This window comes from Carassius auratus, chromosome 31 (assembly GCF_003368295.1).
Source record: "Carassius auratus strain Wakin chromosome 31, ASM336829v1, whole genome shotgun sequence".
Classification (NCBI taxonomy): Eukaryota; Metazoa; Chordata; class Actinopteri; order Cypriniformes; family Cyprinidae; genus Carassius; species Carassius auratus.
The window spans coordinates 28,215,791-28,234,196 of record NC_039273.1 but is presented as its reverse complement, the minus strand read 5'-3'; the positions used below and the strand labels follow the sequence as shown (position 1 = coordinate 28,234,196).

At 34.3% G+C, this 18,406-nt stretch overlaps 1 protein-coding gene across 2 annotated transcripts in view; it reads left to right on the top strand.

The window, feature by feature from the left end:
- The first annotated feature begins 3,058 nt into the window (after positions 1–3,058).
- Positions 3,059–18,406, top strand: part of LOC113051056 (adhesion G-protein coupled receptor G6-like) — a 35,947-nt gene continuing 20,599 nt past the window's right edge. For both annotated transcript variants that reach the window (XM_026214671.1, XM_026214672.1), the window contains exons 1-5: positions 3,059–3,297; positions 6,794–6,882; positions 11,681–12,034; positions 13,863–14,483; positions 17,516–17,557. In XM_026214671.1, coding sequence (XP_026070456.1) covers positions 3,296–3,297; positions 6,794–6,882; positions 11,681–12,034; positions 13,863–14,483; positions 17,516–17,557 — 1,108 coding nt within the window. In that variant the 5' untranslated portion in view covers positions 3,059–3,295. The remainder of the gene's footprint in view (positions 3,298–6,793; positions 6,883–11,680; positions 12,035–13,862; positions 14,484–17,515; positions 17,558–18,406) is intronic.

Genomic DNA, 18,406 nt, shown 5'->3' with positions numbered 1-18,406 from the left:
AGAATTGTGAGATATACAATAAACTTTTTTTCTTGCAATTCTGAATTTACATCCCTAAATTCTGAGTTTGTTACTGAGTTTTGAGTTTACATCTCGCAATCATTACTACTACTGCTATTACAAAATAAAAATAATTAGTGCTGTCAAATGATTAATCACTATTAATCACATCCAAAATAAGTTTTTTTTACATAATATATTTGTGTATATTTATTATGTGAATATAAGTAAAAACACATGCAAGTGTATTATTAAGAAAAATTTTATGTTTATATATTAAATATATTTATATAGAATATAAATCTATAGAATATAAATATATACATGTAAATATTTTCAAAATATTTACTTTATGTGTGTGTGTTTATATATACATCATAAATATACACAGAGCACATATGTAAACAAAACTCGTTTTGGGTGATTATTCGGGATTAATAGTTTTATCAAAAATAATACCATTTTGTTTTTTTAGCCAATTTCTCACATGTATGAGTTAACAGCTCACCATGAGATATAAACTCAGGATTGTGAGGGGGAAAAAAGTCAGAGTTGCAAGTTAAGTCGCAATCATCTTTTAATTTTTTTATTCCGTGGTCAAAACAGGCTTCCATATTTTCTCCTTCACTGTCTTAAATGTTTTTTTTTCATTCATAATTTTTAAATAATTCCAGGTGGCAGCAAAATGTGTTGCAATAAGTATTCCTGCAGATTAAAAGATGAGGCTGATATTGTATTTCAAAGGCACTAAAGGTGATGCACAATGAGTGTAGTTATGTTATACTAGTCATAACCCATTTAGCCCTATGCATGACTGAACTTGGTCAATTCAGTTTGTGCACATTCAGGAAACTTATAATTACAATAGACAGTTCCTGTTGTTTTCTGTTCTACTTGTATTTCTTGAGGTTGCATTACCAGTGTCACTGTTTCCTGTCTTTCCACAGTTTTTACCTGAAGTGTAATAGAAAGGGCATTGCACTTATCTGAAAGTAGACTGAGCTATCATTGCATGCATCTGCATCTCCCCGAATCCTTTCTTGCCTCACTGTAGATGCAAATGATGAACATCACCTGTGATGTCCACTATAAACAGGTAGTGATGAGAAAGTCACATGATGAATCAGAGATCATCACAAACAGTTCTTGCTCAAGCTGAGAAAGGAAATACTACAATATATATGTATATATATATATATATATATATATATATATATATATAAATAGAAGGTGCACAGTGTCATTCACACAAACACTAAACACCATCATGGTGACACACATAAAACTGCAATAATGCAGTATCATGATAAACATTAATTTAACAACATTAGATGTATGATAAAACCCTAATGTACACAACTGACAGTTATTTCAATGAAAAAACATAAAATATGAAGTGTCATATTCACTTTAAATTATGCAATGACTTTTTTCTTTTTCACTTCCAAAAACCATAATTTTAAGTGTTTTATTGTAAACTTACATTAAATGTAATCACAGTTATTCACCATATATAAAATGGAAACTTACTGATAACCAATTAACAGGTTTTTACTGTAGCATTTTTACAGTCTTTTACTGTTAAAACCACAATAATGTTTTACAGTGTTGTCTTTTAACCTTTAAAAATTAATCTTAAAATCTGAGTGACCACATTCATCAGATTTCATGACATTGTAATCCTTTTTGAGTGTTTAAGGGTATTGACATTGACGTGCACAGATAAGTTTATGACTTGATTGCTATCAGTGCTGTGGGAATGGAGAAATCTTTTTTATTTTATTTTTTTAAACCACCATGTATGCTGCATTGTCATTAAAATTGACCATGTTTTGCAATGGCTATTGAGCAGAATAAATGAGTAATTTGTGAACCTCAAAGAATTTGTAAGGATCGTGCAAATCCTAATTTCTGGCTCTGTAGTTGTTTTACATTCAAAATCTACAGCCAAGTTTCTGTGTTATGATGATAAAATGTCATTGTGGCTGTAAATCTCAGCACTAAACCAAACATATAACTGTAGCTAGCCTATAATATATGTCTGTGTTATTGTGTATGGGTTATCACACCCACAATAGATCAAAACCTAACAGTCCCCTACAGGGACTCTCTTATCAGATTCAAAGAAAGAAGCAGCCTCAACATCCACATAAAGGATGACAAAATGTTTAGTATTCTCATTCATAAATCATTTCATAAGCCTGTAGTAAGTAAACAGGAATTGATTACAACTACATGACCTGAAATTTCTTTAGAGCGTACTATTTAACCTGAATGTTGAAATCTACATACAATACAGTTTTCCGACTTGTAGGAGCTAACTGGGAGATCTTCTCTGATGTTGAAAACAGAGTATCATCTTTACAGTATGTTTATAAGGTCTGTAACAAATTAGTAATAATTAATAAGTTATTCGTGAAAATCTAATTCGGGAAATGCCTGAATTTATATATTTTTTTGTTCTTGTATGTTTTAAGCACACTCATTAAAAAGAAAAGAAACCGCTAACAAAACAAATGTTTTTTTCTTTTCTTTTCATTCAGTGTTTGGCTTTGCGTGTATGTATTTGCAAACTTAAATTATATATACATATATTTTACATGTTGAATATACTGATGCAATTGTATATAGCCTAATGTAGTCTAAATTTCTGATTTATTTTATGTTTGTGTGTGTGTGTGTTTATTACTTAATATAGTACAGCTAATTTAAATAGTAAATATATATATATATATATATATAGAAATTGTGTGTGTTATATATACAATATATTTAGGTCATTTAAAAGTACACAAAACAATATTCATCTCTCATTCGTTTTTTTTTCTTAGAAACGTGTTTGCATATATGTTTATTGTGTTCTATATAACGTAATCATTTGCTTAATTATATATGGTTCTACACTTTCTCTTATTATCCTATTGAATCCTAGCAAACACTAATGCGAAGTATTCATGTAGCCTATGAAGTTAATTTTTGGGGTCTCCCCGGGAATTCTCCCTCTTATGGGTTGGGCTCTATTGAGAACTGCCTCCAGCCGTGGGACAAGCACATTTTTGTCTAGTAAACTCTAGCTAACGCTTTACCCCGCATCTGTCTGCTCGGAAAACAGCTTCATCTACCAAAAATAACTAGTTCAGTTAATTTAAGAATATCCCCGATGATGATGTGTGTTTACTGAGCATCTGCGTGGCGCGTGAGCGTGGATGGTGAGCTGCCTCTCAGAATTATCTGAAGTTCTTCAAAAAAGAAAGAGATATAATGCTTCTTCAACGAGACGAGCTTCAATGAAACAATGTAAGTGACTTTTCGAGGTTCTTGTACGTTTCTTTGTGAAATTACATACTCGGACTAAAACTCAAGTAAACAAATCTTCAGGTTTTCCCGGTTTAACTGCGCGAACAATAAAGAGCTCTGATCAGGGGAAACATAATGTGCCACAATGTGTTACTACGTTTAATAAATGTTCAGAATACCAATGTTCAATATAACAATAAATAATAATTCCTACTATTAGAGACTGAGCCGTGAGACAGCTACGTGTTTTATATTTATTTATTTATCTATTTTAGACAACGTTGATATTGTAGATGTTACGTTTATAAAAATGGAAAGTTAATGGTTCTGTTTTATATATAATTGGTGTTGGCTATTGTGCGCATTTTGTTGTATTTGGATGACTTAGAATAGAGAAATATCCATGGCTTAAAGAGTGGGTGTCACATTACAATGGCGGTGGGCAGAAGAATTGCTAATTGGACTTTTGGATCACGCAAATAAAACTGTAAACAACTAAATAGTATTTAAAATGTCTAAATTATAGCTTCCACTCATAGTCTGTCTCTCTCACTATAGTAAGCTGCCTGCCTACACAGCGTTTTGGGCATCAGACATTTGTTGCCCGAGACTGGCTGCTTGATTTCAAGCCACAACCATGAAGTAGGTTAATGTGGAATTTCTTAGGTCATTAGATGAAATGAGCTTGTATCATAGAAAAACAAGAGGATAATGAATATCCCATTTAGCCTACCTGTAGTGCTGACAGCTGTAGTGTTTCCGAAGTTAGTGAAGCAATTAACAGCTGTTGATGTACTGTTCAGTTACTTCTAAAGGTTTAACATTTGTAAATCATTAGTGGCTGACAATAATGCAAAATGTTTTTATTATTTTATTGAGCATTATGATTTTCTGGAGTTTTAGCGTTTTGAATACCAGAAGCCTCTGTTTCTGGTTTTCCAACACATTTTTGCCATGATGAATTAAGTTCTTTATTCTGCTTGTACGGTCCTTGAGTCGCTGACCCCATTCATGTGTATTTACATATGCTTAGGGCGGCGTTCTGAACAATATTCATATGTTCTCTTATGTCATGTATTCCATTAATTTTATATGGTGGTCTAAATGGCCTCATTCTCACTCACAACAAATGCACCAACTTACAGAGATGATATGAGGCTGTTTATTTAAGGCTGGAAATTATGTAGTAATCATGATTTCTAACAATGATTTATTTGAGGGTGTTGAGTTGACTTACCTCTTAGATAAGATTCCCTTCTGGTTTCATGTCCTATTTAATTATTTTGTTCCATCATTGTTGCCTACAAATGAATGCCACTGATGGCATGTTGTGGTTGTTTAATAAAATATGAAGTTAGTGCCCTGTCTATTGTCCTGCTGGCTGATTCTGCCCGATTCTGCGTGCCGAAAATAGAGCTCTCTATTATCTTTTGACAGTGGTTGTTAAAATGAAACAAGATCTGAGGACCTCACACGGGATCTTGTAACATCACACACTTCAAGTTTTGGCAACAAAAGCTTACAGATTAGGTGTTATTAACCATAGTATCAAATGAAGCATTGCGATAATCTCATTAAAACATACTCGGTCTCAGATGGAGGGAATTTTCCATCCATTTATAATAAGGAAGACATTTATAATCCTAATACAGATGAACAATGCCCAATTACTGCCAAAAAAACGTCTTCATCAGAATAATTTAAGAGGTCTCTAGTGGTGGACATCTCCTGCTGAAGTCTTCGTTTTCCATGGACCTCAGATAATGACTCCCCACAACTCGCCTTCTTGGAAGCAAAATTTCAGACCAGGGATTGTTTGTTAATATCCAATTTCAAATTTAGCATCTTTATGTGGTTTGTAGTGAATAGTCACAAAAATGTGCAGTTGGTTAATGAGATGTATTTGTGGATTGGTGCTACAAGCTTTGGAACTTTTCTCTTAAATCAAAAGTCTCCAGTTAGAACCAGGAAAGATTTATACAGAACTTTTTTTTTTCTCTAGTTCGTTAGAAAACCCATGTATGTTGGGATGTTTCAAAGAACTCAGAAAGGTATTACAAAAGATCTGTTATTTTTAAGTGCATTGTTTGTCAACTTCCCTTTTACGGAAAGCTCTAAAACTTTGGTTGGTGTGCTTGCAGCTAGCCAACAATCTTTGATAAAAAGTTCTCAGAAGTGCCATTTTAAAGTTGAAAACTGATGCTGGTTGTGTCATTAGTAGTTTTTTTTTTTTTTTTTTTAAGGAATGAGAGCAGGGACACCTGGGCAATGCTCCACACAGTCCATTATTTATTGTAGATCTGAAGAACCAAAATAGTGATCCAATCTGATCAGGTTTTAGACTGCAATCATTGATTTTAAAGGGATGTTGAGAAGGTTTTTTGTACTGTATATCTCAGTATCCTGACCTCTTTTTGAACAGGGATGGACATTGGAAAGTGTATGTATTGTAATGTTAACAATAGTTTAAAGGGATAGTTCACCCAAAAGTAAAATTTCAGGCTAATGTTGTTCCAAACCTGTGACTTTATATCTTTTTGTAAGAAAAGAATAAAATCTTTTGAAAAATGTGTTTTTTTTTTTTTTTTTTTTTGCCATACACGGAAGTCAGTGGAGTCAGTTTCAAAATAACTTATTTTGTGTGTGTTTTATACAGTCATAAGACATGAAGTTGAGAAGTTTTAATGATATCAGAATTAATTTTTTTTGGATGAACTATCCCTTTAAACGGCATATGAAATGAGAGTAGTTTTAAAAATTGTGATTCTCTTTTTTTTAGACACTGCTTTTCTATATAGCTAAAATGCTGTTTCTAGGTATGCTTCTGTTTATTTTCGCAGCTATGATATTTTTTACATGCATGAACTTCTTTAATAGATAACACACTATATATAAATGGTTCTCTTATGTTTTTTTAGCCTCTGGTTTCCTGTCATTTCAAGTTCTGCTTTGTAAATCGTGGTGAACTCTTCTGTAAACCTCACCAACCGTGATCTTTTTCAGCAAACTTATTATGGCTGACATGGGAGAGTGATTACTCATTATGTAACGGGGCAGTTTTTGCATGGCTGCGGTCACTGTTCTGACAAGGAAAAAATGGTTTCCATGCCACAAATACATCATTTAAACTTTCAAAGTTCTCCCAAATTATAGACGCATGAATAAAGATATTGTACTCCTCTGTGTGTGAGTGAGTGAGAAAAGCTAATGCGTGAAGTTTTATGCCAGTTTCTATGTATGAAGTGTTTTAAAGCAATGGCTAAGAAAACCAGAAACAACAATTCGTGGTGCTATTTGCATTTTTGGTGCAAATAAAATCAAATGTATTTCCAAACATCCGTTGCGTCAAATGATGTTCCTGGCCTTAACTGCAATCCATTTAATGAAACCTCTAATGCAGTTGTGGTTTTCATTACACTGTACTAAAATTACGTGTAAGTAATAAATTGAATTGTGGTTTTGTTTTGAAATGAAATTTTCTAAATCTGATTGGCAGGATTTCGTTCATCAGTGCTAGGTGGTGGAGATGGAAGTTCCAGAATACTCTCGCAGTTTTCCTGCTGCTGATCTGCTTTTTGATCCCAGGTAAAGGAGCTCTAGAGTTATAAATTAAAAATGTTCTAATGCAAATAGTGTGTTATCTGGAATTGTAATCCATAGTTAAGTTCAGATCTGAGTTTCTATGTATATTGATTGCTCATCATGCTAATCAACATTGCTTCCATTTCATTAATTCATCTTTTCCTTTTTTAATGTCTTTTTTCATATTTTCAATTTACGTATTTAACTGTTTCTGTATTAATTTTATATATGTACAAGTTTTCTCAGCTTCCTTGCATGTTTAAATGACTTTTTTTTGCATTTCTTGCTCTTTTTTTATCACCTTTAACTTGCTTTTTGTTGTCCTTGTCCTTGCATTCTGTTTGCCAAGAAAGTCACAACCAGTCATACATGAAAAATATCTCAACATCATAAAAATCGCCACAATCGCTTTAGTTATGAAGAAAGATTCTACGTGTCCTCCATATATTAAAAAAACAGGACCCAAGGGTGAGATCTGGCTTTGTCAGTGGTCTCACAGCATGCATTGGTGGGCTAAAATATTTATGGTGACTGCTTCTGTTTGTAGGCCAGTCATTACGCACAACATTTGCTGTTTTTGTGAAGCTGAGATAATCTTTGCTTCTCCCAAGGCTGAGTTATTATTCAGACGCGTTATTAAGGATTTCAATACCCTGTGCACTGCATATGAAAAGCACGTGTCTTTTTAATATTAGTCACATACCATGGCTCGCCTGATTTGTTCGTACTGTTATATTGGTCCAAGTAGGAACATTTATGGTCTTTGGATGCCTGTCAGAAATGGTTTAGAGCAACGCTGGGAATCAGCATCAGGGAAATTTCTAAAGCGCTTTAATAGTTTAAACCACGGACAACTGAGTGCTAAAACACGTTCAAAACAATGAAATTCAATTAATGTAAGCCACAGAAAAAACTAATAATGGAATAATGTTGTGCGGAGAAGGCCAAGAGCAATTTTGAACATCATTTTAGGATGCACGCCTCTCTTAGGCATTTGAGCCCTCATTTAAATCACGCCCAAATCAAATATTGCTCAAACTTGGAAAATTCTTGGTGAAATAACTTGTTGATTAGGTCCGATTTGTCACGTTCAGTAAACGGCGTGCACAGACTCTCGTTTCCAGACATGGAATCTTTACTATCCCCGTGCAAGAGCTTGTCATTAAAACCAGATGTGATTATTGCCCATAGAGAGACCAACCCCTGTGTGCATAAAGTTCACAATATGCTTTTGTTTCTTGTTTTTATACTGAAACCACAAATGTACACACAACATGTCACATGTTTGTTCTTGGATGCCCTTGTTTTTCTGCCATGCTCTATAAGCTAAGGAGCCATGGGTGTGTTTATAGAGTTAAATCTCACTGGATCCTTATAATAGCTGCTCCATGCTGATCAAAAGCAATGCAAAAAAAAAGTGTTCAAGTGATGGACTTAATTATGGAATAGTTGCCCCAAAAATGAAAATTTTCACCCTCATGTCATTCCAAGCCCATATTATTTTTTCTTGATCCCAAAAAAAACGAAATTAAATTTTGGGCAAAATGAACTAAGCTCTTTATTCCCCATACAGTGAAAAAAACTGATTTGAAAGCTTATCTTTAGAGCTTATTTAAGCTTATAATTCTGTGATTCTGAATAATAAAAAGCCTCATAAAACTGTCACAAAGGTAGTCACATTTATATTTTAGTGTGAGAATTATTATAAGGCATTTCTCATGGACTACTTTATTGACCTTCACTTCATCAGCAGGCATTTCACAACAGTGCTCACAACCCATATAGCAAGCTTTTTTAATTTTATTTATTTTTCTTTTATTTTTTTGCCCTGGCATAGTAAGAATACAACTGGTGCATATACATCTCTTAGGATGACTTTTATGGTATTTTGTGTTTTTTTGTTGTTGTTGTTCATATGAACACTGGACACAGTGCCTTGGATCTCCTTTTGTTTTTCTTGAAAGAAAGAGAATTATACAGGCATCCGTAATGACAGAGAGCTTACTAAATGATTAGCATTTTTGGGTGAATTGTTAATTGCCGTTTGGCAGATGAATGCAGCACACCTTAAGGTACAAGACTGCCAAGAGAATGAGCGAAATGAGACACTTCAGGATTAAAGCTTTCGCAAAATGTGACGCTGTTGAAAAGGCTATTTTTATTCTCCCTGTACTTTTTAGCCTGAGATCCCTGTATCTGGCATTCCATCTTCTGGCCTTCTTCTAAAAGGACACTTTGAGATCAAAGCTCTCCATTTCTCCTGTGAAATCACTGAACAGATTGACCTTCACTTCCTCAACATTCACTTCACAACACTGCGCAAATCCTATCATATCACCAGTATTACATTTTTATTTTTTTGGAGGACCAGGATCTGAGCAGCACCATAATATTGTGCCGGGTTAGAGCTGTGGCTTTTGTAGCACAGTTGGTTTTGCTTCTTTTTACTGTGGCCCATTCCGACAGCTATGAAACAGCAGGATATTCCAGTAGCGTGATTCCGTCCAATAGTGATTTCAGCCTCTTTCTGCAAAACACTTACAGGCCACTTGTCAAAAGCTGATCCCATTCCTTGCTTGTTTAAACCCCAGGCATGATGGCGGAAAGAATTATCTTTTTTTCCCCCTCACCTCCTTCCTTGTTTTTGCTGGACAACTGTTACGAATTTTCCAGCGTTTTCTGTCCCAGGTGTGTTGATGGGGTCTTGTTTGGTGAATTTTGTATTGACCCAGTTCTGACTGGTCTGACATTCTGATTTGTGCAATGTATTCGATCCTTCAGAGGGGACCAGGAGAATGCAAATGTGTAGAAACTTTAGCTTACGCTCCAATAAAATGGGTCTGCTGTACATTTATGAAGTGTTGTTTGCATGTAGAATGTCTGCTGGCTTTTCATCGTGAAATGAAATTAAAAATGAGGTAGTTACATGTATAAAATCTATTTACTTTAACTGTTTTATAGTTTACAACTTGCAGCACTACAGCCAAAGATTGTTTTGCCTGGGAACCGTAACAAATAATGTGCTATACTTTTATTAAATTCAGAGTCACTCTCCAAAAGTAATTTTTTATAACATATTTTGACTTTTCTTAATTTAAGTTTAATTTAAATTTGGCTTGAATGCTGGCACAGGGCTATGGGAAACAAGCACTAGCGAAAATTTCTTATAATCTTTTTCCATTATGAAATTATCTGTTAATTTTGGCACACGGTATCACTTTTGCAAGAAAAAGTGTGTGTGTATAGCAATTATGTATAGTATAGTTAGTAATTTGTGTCCTAATGACATTTTTTTATGTTCAGTCATGTTTACCATGTACTATATTTGGTTTGGACCTGATTTAAAATTATAAAAGAACACTTAAGATGGCTTAAAATTATTTAAATTCAGACAAAACCTGCAGTTTAAGTTTAAATGTAAGTTTAAAATTTTAATATATTTATTAATATTATTTGTTATTTGTTATGAATAAATTATATATATATATATATATAATATATATGCCATGCTCTAAAATGTTTTGTCATGTAGAAATAATAAGAGTAAATAAAAAAATGTAAAATAAAATTCCTTAACCAGTAAATCACGAACAACTGGAAAAGCTATGACACATATACAAAAACTTTCTTCCAAATTTGTTGGAGTGAACAAATTTCATAATTTGCAAAATTAGTGGTGAGTAGTGGGTTTTCTTTTGATTCTATAAAAGCTTTTAGATGTCACCACTTCTAAACAGAATCAGAAAGGAGAAAAGTGTGTAGTATTGGCTTCTTGACTCTTTGGATTGAAATGTAAGTGGTCTGAAATTTAGCCTTTGTATCTACTGTCCACTCTAGTGAGCACAAGGCACGTAATGATAATCTTGGCTGTAGTTTGTGTCCCTTTAAACGGAAGATAATTTTCCCTTTCTAGGATGGATGCTCTTTATCCTTCTATTAGTGAGCCATTCTCAGGATTAAATGGCTCCAATTTTATTGTTCCTCATATGGAATCTGTCAAAAGCCATCAAATCCCATATTTCCTGTTTCTGCTGAGGTATGATGACTATACCTGTGGGTTAATTACTATCAGTAACCCTTTTTATGGCCACTAGTGAAGAACTTGGATGTTTCATGCAAAGAGTTTTAAAATTTCATGCATGAAAATTCAATTTGTTGTTCTCAACAGTATCATTACTGTAAAGGAAAAATTGTTACTGCGGAAAAAAATAAATAACTGATGGAATATTATTTACTTGGAGAGCACATTATAAATCACTGAAATTAGTTTGTCCTTTGACTGTTGGAATGGGTTATGAAATTTAACCTTCAGTACTGTTTGTTTACTTGCATCAAACTTGTCCTGATGAAGCCACTGCATCTTGAGAAAGTTGAATTGCCCAGAGCTGCTCAATTTGCCAAAAAGTTCTGTGGTTTTTGCTTATGTGCTTTTTGGGATTGCATGAACAGAGGCCATTGTCTCTGAGTCAAGACTTTTTTTTTCATTGAAGTCTTCATATCCGAGAGTTTCCTTAAGGGATCTTAAAGGATATGGTCAGTGACGTTGATTATAAGTCTATCAAATGGCTTAAGATTCTAGGTCGTCTTTATGGGGAAATGACTCTGGGATTCCTTTAGTAGTAACTTACCATATCTCGACCAAACTTGATATCTGTTTCTCTCCCCTTCTGTCCTTGTCGTTGCACTAACCCAGCAGCCGTCTAAACGCATCTTCCTGTCACCTGATTCCTCTCCTGTCCTTGGCCCCTGCTAATACCTGTCCTTTGCAAGCTAAAGTGACATGTGACCTGTTTGCTTGCAGTAGCACAGAGCTGCCAGAGTAGCGTCAACTGCACTGTGGTGCTCACCGACTCCCAGGGGTCTTTTACCTCCCCCTGCTACCCCAATGACTACCCATCCAGTCAAGCCTGCAAGTGGACCATACAGGCCCCAACTGGCTTTATAGTGCAGATCGCCTTCCTAGATTTTGAGCTTGAGGAAGCACAAGACTGCATCTATGACCACATCAATATCAGCACTGGCACGAGTGATGCCAAATTTTGTGGCTTAACACCCAATGGACTAACTCTCAACTCCAGTGACAATGTGATGGAGGTTTCCTTTAAATCAGACTTTAGTATCCAAAAGAAAGGCTTCAATATCAGTTACAAGCAAGGTATGTTTAATAAATGACGAGCTCTTCACAGCATGTTTATTTATCTTAGATGTTTTAATTGATACTTTTTGATAATTAATTAATCAATTTTAAGACCTAATTTAATGTATTAATATTTTATTCATTATTATTTAATAATTTATAATAAAAATTGTATCCAATTTTTATTATAAATTACTGGCATCCAGTAAACCCTGTTAGGGTTTACTGGATGCTAGTAATTATGTTTTGCTGTAGTTTTGTGGTTTAAAAAAGTAATTTCACAGCGTGACTGTGAAAGCAGCGTTTTAATTTAATGAATAAACATCAGACCTTATAGAAAGCAGTATTATCAAGATTGCATTGCTAAACTCTGCCGCTCTGTTTCATATCACAGCTGCTATCATGTTGCTTTGCCATTCACGCTATCAATATCATCTCATTGTGTTCTTATGACCACAGTCACAAACATTTAACTATACGGAGTTATTAAGCACTTCTCTTATTCTGTCAATCAGTTTTCAGTCTACCAACTTTTTTTTATTTTTTATTATTAATTTAATTGATAAGATTATGGTTGTTTTCAGATAATATTAAATTGTTTCTATTTCATGCTTATTGGCATAATTTCTTCTTCATAAAAATACAGATCCCTGTTTCCAAAACAGAGTCAAAAGTAAAACGTACGCTTCATGTTCAAAATTTTGGGTTCAGTTTTTAAATATTTTTGAAAGAAGAAGAAGTCTCTTAGGCTCACCCAGGCTCCATTTATTTGACTATAATACAGTAGAAATATTAATGTTTTGTGCAATTTTACAAGTAACTGTTCTATATTTTAAAATGTTTAAACCAAGAATGCAATTTATTCCTGTGACACGAAAGCTGAATTTTCAGTGTCACATGATCCTTCAGAAATTATTCTAATAGGCTGAGTAATAATTACAAGAAACAAGTTACAAGAAAATAATGATTTTCTGTAGAATTTGTTCAGCAAGGAAAGAGTTTGGTAAGTCATTGTATTTATTTAGAATAATATATCTTTTTGAGAGCAAAACTAAAACATTCCCTTTTGTCTAGGTGCACTATCAGGCAACAAGTGTACCTGTATAAATTACCAGATGCAATTATGTTCAATGAAAAAGAACACACTCTTGCAAAACAAAGCAACCTGCAAAAAATAACCTTTTTTATGAAGTCAGACAGATGTGAAGGTACCCATTAGTACCCAGCAATTGACAGATTTAGACACCGTATTTTCTATTACCCTCCCAGTGAAACGGGTTTGAAATGAAACCTTTTTGAAATTATTCATTAGTGTTTAGCATGCAGCAAAGCCGTTACCCATTCTGTGATCCTTCAATAGCGTCAGATGTCTGGTTATGTCAAAAAGCATCACAAATATAGAGTGCAGGGATCTAATAGTCCAAATGGAGGTGTATTTTTCCATTCCAAATTGCTTGTGGTTTTTATTCCGAGACGGCCAACAGAAACAAACTTCCGCCAATTTAAATGAAATGTGTCAGCAAATATGACATAAAAGAGGTGTTTTAGCATAGGCAAACTAATATGACTGTGCATTTTGGAAGAAGTTTAATAAGCTCGTCTTAGAATGATTACTTAATATAATGTTCCTGTCAAACTTGGATGATTTCAGACATTAATGTCTCTCTTCTTTTCTCATGTGTTGAAACATAGAGTATTATGAAATAGTTACTCTATATTAGCTGATTCACATTTGAATTGAGTCTTTGTTGTCCTGTATAGCCAATTTGGAGACCATAAAGAGGTTTATATACAGTAAGTGCATCTGTGTCATATTTTAAGATCTAATGGTTTTTCACTCTTGCAGTGGCAGTGCAACTGAGGAACCAGAAGGTCACAATACCAAAAAGCAGCAAGAATGTAGTGAGAGTGTCCAATTCAGTCTCCATTCCTGTTCTCACTGCATTCACTGTGTGCTTTGAGATCGCCCGCACAGCCCAGAAGAGCACAGAGACCATCTTTACCTTGTCTGATGCCTCTGTGACATCCATTTTGGCATTTGAGAAGACCGTGAGAGGCATGGAACTGTTCATCGATGGTTCCATTTGCTCTGTAAATGACCTGCTCACCAGCTCAGACATCACATCCAGCATGACACCCATGTGCCTCACCTGGACCAAGTCTACTGGCCTTGTTGCAGTGTACTTTGGAGGCCGATATCGAGCCAAAACCTGCGCAACTTCTCAGATTTACACCTTGCGGAGTGGGGGAGTCCTCCAGCTTGCAGGAAAAGGGTCAAGCTCGGTCAGTGTGGACGATCAGAATTTGGATGGCTTCATATACAATTTCCGATTATGGGATTATGCCATGCCCTACTCCGAGCTGTTGGCCCTCAAGTGTGATGTTGTGGGAAACATCATCGACTGGGAACAGCGCTACTGGACTATCCCAGGCAGTTACACACAGACCGACAGCACACTCAGCTGCAGTGAGTAGATGTTTTCAGCTATACTCTGTGGAAGCTGGTTTAAGACAGTGTTAATTTTGAGTTTTTAGTTTTAGTCAAGTTTTAGTCATCTGAATTGTTTTAATTTTAGTCTTATTTTAGTCGACTAAAATTGCTTGGTATTTTAGTCGACTAAAATAAGACTAAAATCAATAACAGATTTACTAGACAATTTTTTACAGCTGGTATAGGAAACAAACTTAACCAAAATATATAAAACACAAATTCAACTTTATTTCAACACAACTGTGTCTTTATTTCGATTCAAAAGCTTTTATGCAGCAACAAACACTGTCATGATAATGTAAACAATTACTAGCTGCCAATTGACCATCAATAAAAGAAAAATAACGTTAGGTCCAGGACCTTAAAGCTTACAGCTGAGCTGAATAATAAGTGCATACGTTTAAAGTAAATATTTAATAAGTTGGGTGGATAAAAAAAGTAACAAGATTTTATAAGGTATTCATTTGTCTAGCAATATTGTATGTTTTAAATACTACAATATTGCTAGATTAGTATGTATAATGATAGGATGTGAACATTTACGTTTCACATGACTAATATAGAAATATTTGTGATATTGTCAACAAGTAGAACATTATAAAATATACTAAACATTAGTATTAATCAAATGTATGTATCATAATATTACGTATTAGTATTGTGCTCTCATCTAACAAAAGAATATCGTTGTGAAATTACATTTGAGAAAATGTCCAGGTGGCTCGTCTGTAAATGTCTTTTCAAATTGGTTGTGTTCTTGGCACGAATGAGCGCTCCGCGTGCTTTACACTTTGTTTTGTTTTGTTCGTCGTCAAACGTGAAGTGAGCTGTGGACATTTTGTCGCTCTTTTAGACATCACCTCTTCGAATGCCGTCTTCCCGGGAGCTCAATTAAAAACTGAAAACCTTCGCTTCACGTCTCAATAAGTCAGGCTCGGATTGGTTCTCTTCTCTCATGCAGTCTCGCCTGTTCCGTTTTGTCGGTTCTTTTGCTCATTCCTCGCATCTCTCCCGTCTGCTGATTTGATTTTCGTCACAGTCTATTTTCGTCTCGTCCTTTATTCGTTGACGATAATGTCAATCAATTTAGTCATAGTTTTAGTCTCCATCAGTGCCTTCTTTTTTAGTTTTCGTTTCGTTTTCGTCCGCAAAAATATATTCGTGACGAAAATAATGACGAAAATATTTAGTCAACGAAATTAACACTGGTTTAAGATTCATAACCAGTAGAGATTAAACGGAGAAACCAACTCAATGCCTTATAGGCCTAGTTATGCCCACTAATACAGTTTTCTAATAAATATATGAGATAAATAAATTAATTGAATTAGTACATTTATTTATTGTATTATACAGTAATTATTCAGATTTTGATTGCAAATTTCGTACACTCACGAAAATTGTTTGGTACAAGTAGAACACTTTGTTTGTCTGATGACTTTTTTTTCTGATTAGTAATTTCTTCCTACAATTGATATGTTAATAATATAATTCTAAAATAAAATATAATAATAAATTTAATTTGAGAAGTGAACCGGCGTAAGAAAGAGAAAATCAGATGTACAAAGTATTTGAAAATACAAAGATATGGCAAGTTCATTTCTGTAAATGCACCCAAGATACCTACCCAAGGTGGTCGTAGACTGAATCTAATCACATCCAACAAAGTTGTGCATGTTTTTTTTTTTGTTTTTTTTTTGAATGGCTATATAACACTCAAATAATATGTAAGTGCTGTTGTCCATTTTACATAAATATGTGTCATTGTAATCAGACTGGAAACAAGGTGAAATGTGTAAAAAGGTGTAAATGCAATCTGGTTAAAGCATATCCAGATACTTTCCAGATGTAAATGGATGTTATGCCAAGTTTGAAGGGGGCCCTTAGTTTGTCCATTCCTCTTGCAAGTTTTGATAAAAAGTAAACCAATAAATAAAAATGCAGACATAATCTTAAGAACCATTTCTCCTCCCGCTACCTAAGACAGTACTTTTAAAGTCCTTTAAATGCCCTCCAACTTTCAGTGTATAGAGGAATCAGTTTTGGGGCGAAATAGAGCAAAGGCAGGCATGACTCACATGCATAACAAGCCTCACCAGGGACTGCTTTCTTCCACTTAGCTAGGTTCCTGAAACTCTAGATGCCCAGCACAGCTTGGGTCAGCAGCCCATGGAAAAAAAAGTGTTGCTTTAAACTATGGCGCCACAGATCAAAAGAATTAACTAACTCAGCAACTTTCTGTGCTCTAAGACAGATAAAGCCATACGTCCTGTGTCAACATTTGGTCTGTGTTAGTGATGGAAGTAGTGTTGGAATTATTTTCTCTAGATAACCAGTTAAATTGCCTATATAGATACAGAGTTCCTTTAGATATAACCTATAATATAATATAATATAATATAATATAATATAATATAATATAATATAATATAATATAATATACAGTGGGCTTCAAAGCTCTGAAAATGCTGTTTCTTCATTGTTAATTTTATTATTAGCATGAAAATAATATGAGTGAAAAGTTTAAGTGAATAATATGCACATGTATTATTTGATTTGCCCCACTTTTGCTTTGTGTAAAATCCTGACGACCATATTATACCGAATAATTTGAAAATGATAGCCTTGATTGATCAGCATCTTGTGCATCACAAATTACACAAAAATAATATCTCATAAATAACCACTGCAGAAGCTTTTTTTTTTTTTGTCTTACATTTGAGCTTTGCTTTGTTTTGTTTTTTTTTATGAAAAACTTTTAAACTATTTGAAGCAATGTTTAATTAGATTTTGAATCCAAGATTTTCAATGTGGACTCCCACTGTTTACTTGTATATAGTGTGATTCATGTTTTCAAAAGCTTTTTAATTACCTGTCCATTTCAAAGCATGAAATTCCTTTGATAGATACTGTATGCAGTTTTTTGCATAACACAGCCATTGGCTAACCTGAACTTAATTAAGTGCTCATGCTAAAAAAGGCAACTAATTTCTCATTTTCTTTTGCAGTCTGTTACCCAAATTGCATTCACTTAACAACTTCAACTAGTGGTGAGTGTACTTCTAACATGGCTAATATGTGCATAATTGCTTGGTTTGAGCTGTGAAGGTTATGCGTAATGTCTACACAATGTAATTCAACGTGGCTGTTGACTTCAAACCAGTATGACTTTCTTTACTTTCTGCTTTTTAAGGACACAAAAGGTTCATTTCCAATATATCACTGGTTACTCTCTTCTATTGATGTGAACTGAATGGAGACTGAAGCTTCAAGTGTCATAAAGAATGCGAAAGCACCTAAGCAATATCAGCACATCTGGAGTCCATATATCGGCTTTGTGAATTTTAAGTTATTGTTCACTGAAAATCTTCATTTTCGGTGAGCTGTTAATGATTTTGAACAGAAAAGAAAAATTTATAATTTTGACTTGTACAATGTTTTTTTTGCCTATTGCTAAAAATATACCCCAGCGACTTAAGACTCTTTGTGGTCCAGGGTCACATTTTGAAAAGAGTGGACAGAATATTTTTGGAAATGTACCTTTTTGGTTCTCTTCTAAAGAAAGTCATAAAGGTTTGTGATAAAATGATGGCGAATAAATAATCCCACTGAATGAACTACATTCTTTTTTTCCATTCATTCATTCAGAATTTTTGCCATTTCAGTGCTAGACCTGTTCCAGGGCATTTTTGCTAGCATTTTTTGACCTTGTCAGGAGAAGTGTAAGACCCCCTCAGCCTACTGTAGACAGTTAGACGCTGGAACCTATGACACATAACTATTTCCCTTGCTCAGTTACAGCCAGCTGTGCTTGTGATGTTGGCTTAAAGTCAAGAGGTCTGTGAAGTTGAGCCCGGAGCAAAACTAATGCTGTCACTAATTAGCATGCTTTTAAAATG